Raw genomic sequence first — 13060 nt, 5'->3', positions numbered from 1 at the left:
TACTCAATCATAATTCACCCTAAAGATCAGATGTCTGACAAAGTATTCACACCGCTTGAACATTGCATCCACAACATTAATGCCATTTTAATGGGAATTTATGTGATAGACCATTTTGAAATTAACGAAAAATATTTTTTACAAATACAAACTTGAAAAGTGCCATATAGATTTTGTTTTTGGAACTACAGAAACCCACAGCTCATGTGAAAGAATTAGTTGTGAACTCTCCAGTATGACTGTTATGGATGCCTGGCAAGAAGAAAGCAATTGCCTACCTCATAGTGCTACACTAGATGGAAAAACATCATCCCCACAGTAAAACAGGATGGTGTTGGTATGCCGCCACAATCATGGTCAAAGGGCTGTGGTCAAAGTGTATGGGAAGAGTGATGCAGATAAATGCAAGGAAATCCTGAAAGAATATCTGAGGTTCATGTTTCCAGCACCCAAAACATACAACCAGAGCTGCAATAGAATGTTACAGAGCAAAGCATTTTCACATGTTAGAACAACCCAGTCAAAGCCTAGACTTGTAAATCCAGTTTTACTTTGAGAGGTTACAGTTTTAGGAAACTACAGGAGAAATACTGCATCAGCTTCGGCAGTATTTTTTTACGCAATTTGTGGTTTGCCAGCATTATGAGTTTGACAAATGTTTCCATTCAGTTGAATCTGATAATATCTTCACTTTTTCTCTGTTGCAGTGATATTTCCAAGAACAAACTTTCCCTGTTCCGTAACACACAGCAGAGGGTTTTAGGAAACCCATTTGCAGAACCATGCCATATATCTTTGCCATTCTAACAAATGGCTAAGATAAATGTACGGTTTCAGATGATAAAAAAAAAAACATTATACTAATTTCCAATAAAACTACACAAAATTAAAAAAAAAAACTCATGCTCTAATGATGTATTTGAAATGTTAACAGCATAATGAATATGGTTTTATGCAAAGTTTATGACCTTAAATGTCCTTTATCACGGTGCAGCAAATGGACAGCATTTGTATGCTTTTTACAGTTCCATAGACCACTTTGTGTTTTATACACACATAGAGCTTTTATTTCTATCCTTTTCTATAACACACAGATATACATCAGTTACAATAAAGATTGAATGATATAAAAGTTAGTATGGGAAATTCTCTGAATGAAAAAGACAAATGAGCTATTAAATGTTTTCTTTTTTTGTTCTGAAAGTGAAGAAAGAAAACTGAATAATTTGTCCTGCTCAGAGGAAACTTTGTTTCTATTAAACATACAGTACTGTACAAACATTTTAGGCAGGTGTGAAAAAATGCAGTAAACAAAGAATGCTTTCAAAAATGGAAGTGTTAATTTTTAAATTTTTTTTTATCAATTAACAAAATGCATTGAAGGAACAAAAGAGAGAAATCAAATCAATATTTGGTGTGACCACCCTTTGCCTTCAAAACAGCATTACTTCTTCTAGGTAGACTTGCACATAGTTTTTGAAGGAACTCGGCTGGTAGGTTGTTCCAAACATCTTGGAGAACTAACCACAGATCTTCTGTGGATGAAGGCTTTCTCACATCCCTTCTGTCTCTTCATGTAATCCCAGACACACTATGATGTTGAGATCAGGGCTCTGTGGGGCCAGACCATCACTTCCAGTAAGTCTTATTCTTCTTTACGCTGAAGATAGTTCTTAATGACTTTGGCTGTATGTTTGGGTTTGCACACTTACCATTTAGTAAATTGATCAAAATAAACAATCATAATTTATATTTCTGAAAGCATTCTTTGTCTATAGCATTTTTTCACACCTACCTGAAACATTTGCACAGTAGTGTCTCTTTAGCCTAACAATAACTGCACAGCTGCTAACAGATCAACTAATTAAACAGACACACACTCTAATTTGAAAGGGTATTATAAAGGTGCTAAAACCATTTTGAAGCTAAACAGACAGCTCCCGCTCAACAGTTTTTGTCAGCTAAAATTATCACTAAAGTTTATTCAACTCAAAGCCACAGGGTGGCGTTGTCCTGCTTTTGTCTACTCATCTGTTTCTTGCAGAGCCAGAAATAAAGGTGCAGGGTAAAATGCTTCCCGTGCACCGTTTGGGGGAGCAAGAGTCCTTCCTCTGAGATGAAAACATCAGTTACTTAGCAGAGAAAAATGAAAATATGTAAACATCTGCTGAGATTTATTAAAACACATAAATACCAAATACATGTTTCAAGGTGAAGTTCCCTATTTAAAATTCAGGCTGCTTTCAAAGCAAAAACTCCAAATCCTTCAATATCCAAGGATTTATTCAGATAAAACTTTGCAATTGATGCAAAAATGAAAACTTGCTCAAACCTTAAAACTTATTTTGTAATTTACAGCATTGCTTATGCCCAGGTAATTTCTGACTGCAGGTGCATGACATTAAAAACGGTGTGCGACACCCGACAGTCATTCTTTTACTGCTACAGGTTGTTCATGAAGTCTTATAATCTTCTTCAGAAAAACTCAACATAAAGTTTAAGTTGAAAAGATGTGTTCTGGTTCTTTGAAGATAAAACCCCAGAGCTGCAACAAGACAATAAGTTATTTATTTGGTAACATTTTCATCATGTTGGTATTTGTCTAAAAATGTGTTGCTTTCAGAAATAATAGATATCTAACACACCGACCAACCAATCTTACAGTATATACACATACAATGAAGACATGAAGCTCTAAAAAAGTAGTGCCAGTGTAACAACAAGCTTCAGCATCACACAACGCCCAAATATTGCACGTAGATTTATAAATATACACTTTGACTTTGTGCCCCTTTTTTAAACCTTATGCATGTGGTAGCGTGTTTAGTGAATGTAAATGTGAACTGCATGATATTCACCCTGGTTTGAAGGAAACAGGGAGAAATTAATCCTGTGGTGGGTTATAAATGCATACACTTCTTGCAGATTTGCAGGAATTCATACACAAACTCACACTAAAACTCATTAAAAGCACTTGTGCATAGATCTGTTCTCTTTGTGCTGCAAAGAAACAGGAAACATTTATAGTTTTGTCCTCTTAACAATATCCACTCAGTCTTCAGTTGTGGTGCTTCATTGCAATGTATAAACAATGGACATGTGTGGGTAATTTAGCCGGACATGTATGTATTGTTCGGTCCCACTTCGTGTGCTGTGACCTCAGTTGTTCTGGTCCCAGAGTTTGTGGTGCTGCAGTTTTCACTTTCAGTCAGTTTCTTTGAAACATAAAAGGTAGAAGACTTCCAAACTGGGGAATGGAGCTTCCAACTATTGCAGATCTCAGATCTGATTTAGGTCATTCAGAAGGTGGGCTTTCCTTCTAAACCACAAACTTATAACCAAGTGCTATCATTCATTTTCTTCAGGCATTCCCAGTTTGATCAGATGTTAGCTTCTCCTGCTCTGAGACATCGTCATCCGCTGGTGGCCGTGCTCGGTCGAAGAATCCGCACTGAGGGAATCACATTCACAAGTTAATGTGTAACAAGATAATAAATATTGCTGTCACCGAACATGTTAAAAATATTGTTGTAGAGAACTGTGCAAAAGTCTAGATTCCAGAGTCAAACAGAAGACCTGGTTGCTCTTTGTGAAGGTCTTTCACTGATATGAAAAATTGTTCTTAGGACTTTGGCTGCTTTTACTCTAATTTCCAATCTACTGAAATCCAACTGAAAACTATTCCATCTTTGTATCAAGGGCGGTGAAAGTACATCCAACTGGCCAGATAAATCATTTGCATGCAGAGCAAATTATGTCCCTTGAAACAGAATAATTCACTTTAGCTCTATTCCAGTCTATTATCTAACCACAAGCAACGTAACTTTGACCCTCTAATCATTTAGGGGTTTAACGTTTCTAAGGTACAACTTTGGCCCTCGAAGTAAGACTACATTTTAACTTTAAAAGAGAGACAGAATGTGGATCATTTTACAGAATCTAGAAGATTTTATTCAGGGCATGTCTGTACAGTTCACATTATTGTAATGAAGTGTGAGGAACCTGATGGCAATAGAGGCTGCATATCAATGAAGTGTAGCCTTCATATACCTGCATGGCTTTCTCATAGCCACAGCTATAAGGCAATCCAGGCCACAGTGGGCTGGCAGTGATTCATGTAATTTATCATGCTGCTCTTTGTGGTGCAGCTGCTGTCCTGCCACTGCTATGGCAGCATCCAGAAGCATCTCACCAAGCAGCAGAAATGAACAATCGATGATTGTCTTGCCAATACATAGGGTGCTATCATCAGTCCTCTTACATACAAAGATTAGTTTGCACTGGTGTCCCAAGGCTAAGTAGAAGGACACACACCTCCAAACTGTGTGTGTAGGCTGGTTGAACAAAAGAAGTTGTGTTCTTCAGCCTGCTGATGAAATGCAAAATGTTTTGATCAAGCTGCAAAAACAGAAGCCCTGGTATCGAATTTGGTGATAAGGAGAGAAGAGGACAAGGCAACAGGGTGAGCAGTGGCCCATGGTGAGTCTCAGTGTGATCATCATAGCCTCAGCAAAGAAACGGTTTATACTTGGATCTTTGGTCAAATTCTTACAAGCTGTCTGTACAAAAATAAGAACCAGAGAATTGTCCAATATCTTTTGTTTAAACCGTGAAAAATACCAACGATAACTGCACATCATACAGGACTAGGGTTGTCAAGATACTGACATTTAGTACCAATACTAAGAAAAACACTCAATACCATTTTCAATACAATGGCAACATTGTTTGGAGGCACGGATTTCTTTCTAGTTAACAAAAAAATATATGATTAATTACAATCTGACGACCATGTTTTAACTCCCTAAATTAAGTCAAAACCAATAGGTGGGAGACAATTCAGTCCTCCTCTAGAAAAATATATCATTCAAAAGTGTAATTTACCTGTCCCCTGTTTCCCTGCAGTAGACAAGATAACATTTAGTATAAGTGTTCATATCATTTAGGGAGGTATGTACCTTTAATTCACTCATGCAATTATTTAAAATAATTATTTTTTGTGTGCTACTGTGTGATTCTATTTGCCTGAAAATTAGCAGTTGATACAAACAGGTTTTACTACTGAGGTACAAATAAAGGATCCTTCTATACTAAAATAAATTGGGTTTCAAAACAAACATGGATTTGCTGCATAAAAATCATATTTTTTACAATGTAAACAAAGATTTGTTTATTGCAAATGTATTCAGTAGCAGCCCTGTGCAATTTCTGTTTTTCTGGTAATTTTACAATCAACTAGAGAGGCAGGGTAGGTGGCCACAGGTTCTTACTTTTTCTGCTCCAATTGTCAGCTTCAGTCTGGCTCCACCATAACCTGTGTTTTCATTAGCCTCCAGTGCCTTTACAGCTAAATGGAGGAGTGATGGAGGGCGGCACACTGCTTTGTTTCATAGCTTCACTATTTAGTAGTCAACTACGCAGTCAGCTGATTAACATTTTCCTGCGTTAATTAGTATCACAGCAGAATGGAGAGTTGCATGGTTCAGAACTGTGGATCTGGAAGTGCACCTTGATGGAGGAACTCACACCGACAGAACACTGTCATTGGGCTGTCTGTGTCCGTGAAGCCCACATTTAAGCTAACATTTGAATGTTAGAAAAGCAGACAAAGTCCAAAGAAAACTTTTAGAAAGCTTCAGGAAGCCTGAGAAAGTAATGATGAAGATACCTTTGAAAGACTAGAAGAATAAAATCAGCATTTGAATGCAAAATGTTGCTCATTACTGTAAAAACTATTTCCACTTGTGTACCTTCCACATAGCTAATGTCAGCATGGCCAGTACCAACAGGCCTAGCAATATGGCTAGGATGATGACCCAGAGTGGAACAGCAAATGACACATCGGGGGTCCCCCATAACACAAAGGTTCCCATCTGCAGAAAAAGAGATGCAAATGATGGTAATTTCTATTTCCCCTTTAAAACAGACACGTACAGTGATGGCTCATAGTTCTTTTCTTACAGAGGTTCTGTGTTGAGGCAGGGTAGAGGGCTGGATACGATAAGGCACAGATATGACCATGAAGGACACCGTCGAGTTGAGAATGTAGGGGTCATTACGTCGCTTTGATGATTAAATACACAATTTAGTGAGTGTTAAAATATTTAAAATGTATGAAAAACATAACACAACATTCAAATAATTTACAAAATGAGGTATGATTACCTGTAAAAACGTATGTGCCCACAGTCTTGATCTGATCTTAACTACGGCGCTCTGCCCTCGATCCAACCGACCAACCACGCACATAATCCTCAGACAGGAGATGTTGCTGCAGTTCTGAATGTGGACAGTCAGAAGAAAGACATGAAGCACCTGTGAATCACTGATGAATATTTTTTTAGCCTATTTTTTTGAGAGAGAAGCACATGTATGTGTGTGTGTGTGTGTGTGTCTGTGTGTGTGTGTGTGTGTTTGGGGGGGCTCACCAAGATCTTACTGCTGTAACTTTCAGCTGTGTTGACAGATCGTTTGTGGCGGTGAGGAGGATCGCTGCTGTTTCTTAGGAATCCCAACAGTTCTGGTGTGTCCTGCAGCGAGGAGATCTGAAAGCAGGAGACAGTAAAAGAACCTTAAAGTATGGGGACTGACAATTGTGAATCTGGGCTTTAAACAAAACTATTTTTGTTAGAATCTGAGCATTAAAGATTTTCATTCTTACAGCACAGAGAGATCTGTGCCTTGTTTTATGTGTCTATAAGATGGATATAACCATCACAAAAATGCAGAGGAGGAAGCGATAAAACAACACATGTTAAGACACGTTAAGACAATTCTGAGGACAACTTTCCGATAAAATTGTGATCACCACACATCCCTTATTTTATCAGCGTCAAGGTGGCACATGATGTAACCGTATCAACTGCTGAAAAGACATACAAAGCCTGAAGATTCAAAAGATGTAATAAAATCCCGCAAAATATCCAGCTGCAAAAACAAGTGTAAAATCTGATCAAAGAACATTTGGTATAAAGTTGGATTTGAGGAGATTTAATTTCCCTGGTCACACTGTTACATTGATAGCGAGAAAAGCAAGGCAAGAGGCTGCAGAAAATAACTTGCACGTCCTTAGGTTTCAGATAACAGATACAGATTTTATTGTTTCTGCTTGTAAATCTCAGCTTTGGAGGCAGGCCAGTGGGAACAGCTTGATTTAATATTTTAATTTAAATATTTGAAAAAGCCAGCACGCTGAGCACACATTGATTATTTTTTCCTCTCAGACCAACTATTTTTGGAAGCAGAATACCATTTGTTTTCTCCCTATCTTACAGCCCTGTGGTTAGAAACAAAACCTCAGACTTTCCACTAATAAATAATTTTTGGCAACAGTTGGGTGATTGACTAAATGGCTGATTTTGCAATATTATCTCACAAACGTCTGTTTGAAGAAGAATCTGCCATAATCAAATCAGTGTATACAAAGAAACCACTATTTTCTTTTTAGAGTAGCCTATATATGGGGTCACTGCTAATGGAAGCTGTTCCAACCTCTAAAATAAGTCTGATCCTCCTTCCTCCTTATTTTAGGGACTCATGTGAAAACAACACACAGTGGGAATAGTACATACAACATTGCTTTATATAAGTTGGCATAAAGTGCACTCCACATTTATTGGCACCCCTGTTGAGTATAGTATTAAAACAGCAATACAAATGTCACCTTTTATTGCAACAGTACAGTTTCCCACTGAAAAATACTGAAAAGTTAATCTTTTTATATGGTTAAATATCTTTACAGAGAAAACATGTGTATTAAATAATAGTTTTAAATAAAATCATTGGTGCCACAATATTGACACATTTCACTAGATTGGTACAAAAAAGACGACGGATCTTTGACTATTCTTCTTTGAAAGATTTCTGAAGATTTCTCTCTTCAACCAAACCCACAGATTTTCTATATGATTTAGGTCTGGGAAAATGTTGATGTTGTGTCTGTTGAACTAATTCTGAAGTGAACTTTTCCCTTTCAATGACAACTCATTTTCTGGCAGGGGCCCCCAGGTTTTCATTTAAAATATCCTCATATTTCAAAGAGCTCATGATGTTTTTCACTTTGAAAACCTTTCTAGGGCCTTTGAAAGAAAAACTAACACACAGCATCACAGATCCTCCACCATACCCAACAGTGGGCTGGAGTGATATTATATATATCTTCATCCTTTGTTTCATGCCAAACTCTGTGACAGTATTGGTTTTCCAAATAGCTCAAACTTAGCCTGATCTGACCAAAACACATGGTTTCAGTTAATAAAGTCTGAGTAGAGCTTAAAAAACTTCACGTTTACGTTTGTGAGGGTAGAACAGAAAAGCCCTTTTCCAGGCAGCCTCCCAAAGCACTGGTTGGCATATAGGTAGTGTCTAATGACTGATGAAGTCTTAGTGACCCCTAGATGCCAATCTTTACGGGCACGTTTTGTTTTAAATCCCTTATCATCCTGCTCACTGTGTGTGGTCCTCCATCAGCTTTGTTTTGCCACAGTTCCAGTAGTTTTAAGAATTTTTAACTCTTGTAGATATGAGCAATTTAAGATGCATAGCTAATTTTTGTAGCTATTTTCTGGCTGATGATGATCAATATATGTCTGCTTTACTTGAATGGATAGTTCTCTTGTCTCCTCCAATTTGAAGAGTAGCAAGCATTTAATAAGCCTCTGTGTCATGACTTAATGACTGAACACTAAAAACTCTAAATCTCAACTTAAAATTGAAAAGTTTACAAAAATATTTCCCTTACATTTATTTTGTAAGATTATTTTATGGGGGGCCCATAAGTGTGTGATTTTGTTAAAACACTATTATTTCATAACATGGGATTTTGGCCCAACTGAATAAATCAAAATAGAGGATTGAATTTTCTAAAATATTTAGTGGGAGATTATTTTACTGCAGTAGGAACACATCTTTACCAGAAGGGGAAATAAATGTGGATAGCAATAATAATAATGTAGAACCTGTTGAATGAATAAAACAGCAGGCATGTTAAAATCAAGGCAGAATATACCTTGTGAAGTTCCAGGAGTTGGATGTAATGCAGGTTTATGTATCTTTATCAATTCCTATTACAAGCAGTATATCTATAAGTCCACAAAGTTTGGTTTTGGAATACGCGTTTATATGCATGAGCGTGTAAACGATGATGGTACCTGGAGGCTGTGTGGGTTGAGGCTGGTGTTTGTCCGACAGCTAATTGGGCCGTCAGTTTGAATCTCCATGGCATACAGCAGATTCTCATCACGGAAACGGGCAGGCCAGCCAACCTGAAGTTCAGCCTGCCCGATACTGCTGGGACCGGAGTTATGGAGCTGAAGAGGGAGAGAGGGAGAATCGAAAACAGAGAGCTGTCAGGATTTTACCCTCTTCTGCCTTATTAGCAGGTCTCAAGTGACCAGAGCTGTAATCAGGTTATCATAACTGTGGTATGTTGAGACAGGCCACTTGTGTTTTTATGAAGATAATACTAATGCAGTCTTCAGTCTCTGGGGATTGAAATGCAAGTCAAGTAAAACCTTGATCAGGTTCATCGTCAAAACTACAGGGAATGAATTATGAGCCTAAATTGACCCTCAATTTAATAAATCCTCTTTTTACCGTCTTGGTCTCTCCCTGGTACGCACCCCCTACCTATAATATACTAAAGCAAGTCATCTAAACAGGACATGATCCTTTTGCTGCAGGGCAGGAATTCAAAAAAGAGGAAAAAAAAAACTCAGACCTCTAACAAGAAGCAGCTGCCCACTGGGAAAAGTACCACAAATGAAAATCATTATCAGCTGCAGGACAGGCCAGACAATGCTCCACTTGGGTCTAATGAAGCTGCCCGACATTTAAAGCAAAAAACAAAAAAACAAAAAACAAAATTGATGGCATGCTGTATTTCGGTCGGCATTTTGCACAACTTCTACCTTTTTGGTTGTTATCTAGAGATTTAAATTTGCTTACGACACGTGTTAAACATTTCTGTGCCTCTGTCCTCCCTCCTTCATTACTTAGCTCCTTATTCCCTTCTGTTTTTCTTCCTTCTCACTCCTTCATGCCTTCACAGCAGTAATTACTGCTGAGCTGGAGACCTTTGATCAGCTACATCTTAATTCTTTATAGAGCCACTGGTTTCACTGTGACTGTGTTGAAATGCTGCTCTTTACTTTACCCTGAAGAGCTCTTGCCTCCTTTTATCCTGACTGCAGCTTTACACACCTTTTCTATTCCCTCCTGTTTCTTTGTTGATTACCAACAGTAAAGTCAAGAGCAGCGGAGTTTAATGCACTCTCCCTCTGCCCGCATCACACCTCTCCACTTAATTTCATAAAAGGTCATTTGGAGCTGATCTTTCTGACTGATAGACATAACTGCTTTCAATTTTCCCATATATTAATCTGAAATGTACCTCATAGATGTGTGTTACTTGTGGACCAACATCGTCCTCTTTGACAGGTTTCTCTTTGGGTTCCCAATTTGGGAATGGCAGCACCACCTGAGAGGGATGAGACACTCTGCAAGGAGCAGAAACCAATGTTATCAATGTTATGATACCTTTTGTAGAGTTTAAGATGAACTGACTTCAGTGGACAAGAGATATCTAGGTTGCCAGTTAAAAGCATGGTGTATGCAGGCTGCATGGACATGCAATTGAGCTATTTAGGCCACACCCCATTATCAAGACTAATTATCTAATTTTAACTTGAAAGTTTTATCAGGGGTAAAATCACTGTGATGTTTTACGACGACAACTTAAAAACAACTAAAATGTCATATTTGAAGCTGAACACTCTACAGGACAAACAGTGTGGAATGTCCCTCTTTCGTTTCTCCCCATTGTTGCATTGTTTGAGTGCACAACTGACCACACCCAAACAACACTATGTCAGGCACAAGGCTTTGAAGAGTGTGTGGGAGCTTATGTGTATGCATTAGCATGGAAAAGCTGTCAAATAACCCCTTATGCATATGTTTGGGTTAAATCTATGTCAATAAATATGTGCAGTTGTATAGAAATCCAAACACCTTAAAAGCAGAAATCATGTCCTGCAAACAACCTTAAAACTGAAACCAGATCAGTTGCGACAGTGGGTAGTAGAGAGTGAGGAAGAACAAGAACAAGAAGTTGTTTCAGTCTGACATGCAGACATACTGTACTCACCCCCGTAAATCAAGCTGAGCACTGGCAGCAATGGTCAGATTCAAACTGATCAGGTTGCTGTCAGAGTTGTCCTTGTTGGAGCTGTGGAAAGAATCACAAACACTTTAAGCATAACTACTTAAAAATGCTTTTAAAACTACTTTTATCACACTAACTACACTATTTAAAAGAGCCGATAAAGCCTTCCTAAAGACATTTGTGTTTGTCATATGATGAAATGAAAACAAGATGAATTTTTGAATGTACGACCCAGACAAGAGGGTAAAAACAAAGTCAGAAATGATAATTATAAACATCTGCATGACATGATGCGATAACCATTTTATAACTGAGAATGGGGCTGTTCTACTCATCAAAAGAGACTGTGAGTTTCAACAGGACAATGATCTCAAACAAACATTTAAAATGATTTTGGAATAAAACCTAACATAAAGCTTCAGCAATGGCCTTGGACTGTCCTTAAACGACAGGCCAGTGACAGGAAGCCAATCAGTATAAAAGAGCTTTATCAAGTTGTCCAAGATGACAGGACAAATATTCTGTCTGAATTATGCCATTTATAGAAGGTATTGAAGTTTCTTGTGGTGTCAATATCGTATGGTGGACAGAAAAGAAAAGCTCAAATAAACCAATAAAATCCCCAAATGAATATCTCTATCACACCTATGATAAGTGTATGTAAAGCTTTACCAGGGTTGTACAGGGGTTGGACAATGAAACTGAAATACCTGGTTTTAGACCACAATAATTTATTAGTATGGTGTAGGGCCTCTTTTTGTGGCCAATACAGCGTCAGTTCGTCTTGGGAATGACATATACAAGTCCTGCACAGTGGTCAGAGGGATTTTAAACCATTCTTCTTGCAGGATAGTGGCCAGGTCACTATGTGATACTGGTGGAGGAAAACGCTTCCTGACTCGCTCCTCCAAAACACCCCAAAGTGGCTCAATAATATTTAGATCTGGTGACTGTGCAGGCCATGGGAGATGTTCAACTTCATTTTCATGCTCATCAAACCAATCTTTCACCAGTCTTGCTGTGTGTATTGGTGCATTGTCATCCTGATAAACGGCACCGCCTTCAGGATACAATGTGTGAACCATTGGATGCACATGGTGCTCAAGAATGGTTCGGTAGTCCTTGGCAGTGACGCGCCCATCTAGAACAAGTATTGGGCCAAGGGAATGCCATGATATGGCAGCCCAAACCATCACTGATCCACCCCCATGCTTCACTCTGGGCATGCAACAGTCTGGGTGGTACGTTTCTTTGGGGCTTCTCCACACCGTAACTCTCCCGGATGTGGGAAAAACAGTAAAGGTGGACTCATCAGAGAACAATACATGTTTCACATTGTCCACAGCCCAAGATTTGCGCTCCTTGCAGCATTGAAACCTACGTTTGGCATTGGCATGAGTGACCAAAGGTTTGGCTATAGCAGCCCGGCCGTGTATATTGACCCTGTGGAGCTCCCGACGGACAGTTCTGGTAGAAACAGGAGAGTTGAGGTGCACATTTAATTCTGCCGTGATTTGGGCAGCCGTGGTTTTATGTTTTTTGGATACAATCCGGGTTAGCACCCGAACATCCCTTTCAGACAGCTTCCTCTTGTGTCCACAGTTAATCCTGTTGGATGTGGTTCGTCCATCTTGGTGGTATGCTGACATTACCCTGGATACCGTGGCTCTTGATACATCACAAAGACTTGCTGTCTTGGTCACAGATGTGCCAGCAAGACGTGCACCAACAATTTGTCCTCTTTTAAACTCTGGTATGTCACCCATAATGTTGTGTGCATTTCAATGTTTTGAGCAAAACTGTGCTCTTACCCTGCTGATTGAACCTTCACACTCTGCTCTTACTGGTGCAATGTGCAATCAATGAAGACTGGCTACCAGGCTGGTCCAGTTTAGCCAT

At 38.7% G+C, this 13060-nt stretch overlaps 1 protein-coding gene across 1 annotated transcript in view; it reads right to left on the bottom strand.

Annotated features, from left to right (window-relative positions):
- Positions 1 to 2546: 2546 nt before the first annotated feature.
- itga8 (integrin, alpha 8) overlaps positions 2547 to 13060 on the bottom strand; it is a 65133-nt gene continuing 54619 nt past the window's right edge. Inside the window, exons 23-30 of the mRNA XM_047360346.1 lie at positions 11144 to 11224; positions 10391 to 10496; positions 9150 to 9308; positions 6429 to 6545; positions 6166 to 6279; positions 5962 to 6063; positions 5751 to 5873; positions 2547 to 3451 (exon numbers count right to left, since the gene is read on the bottom strand). Coding sequence (XP_047216302.1) covers positions 3362 to 3451; positions 5751 to 5873; positions 5962 to 6063; positions 6166 to 6279; positions 6429 to 6545; positions 9150 to 9308; positions 10391 to 10496; positions 11144 to 11224 — 892 coding nt within the window. The 3' untranslated portion in view covers positions 2547 to 3361. The remainder of the gene's footprint in view (positions 3452 to 5750; positions 5874 to 5961; positions 6064 to 6165; positions 6280 to 6428; positions 6546 to 9149; positions 9309 to 10390; positions 10497 to 11143; positions 11225 to 13060) is intronic.

The sequence above is a fragment of the Girardinichthys multiradiatus genome, chromosome 3 (assembly GCF_021462225.1).
Source record: "Girardinichthys multiradiatus isolate DD_20200921_A chromosome 3, DD_fGirMul_XY1, whole genome shotgun sequence".
Lineage (NCBI taxonomy): Eukaryota > Metazoa > Chordata > Actinopteri > Cyprinodontiformes > Goodeidae > Girardinichthys > Girardinichthys multiradiatus.
Note: the sequence above shows the minus strand (reverse complement) of the source record. Positions and strands in the feature narration are given on the sequence as shown.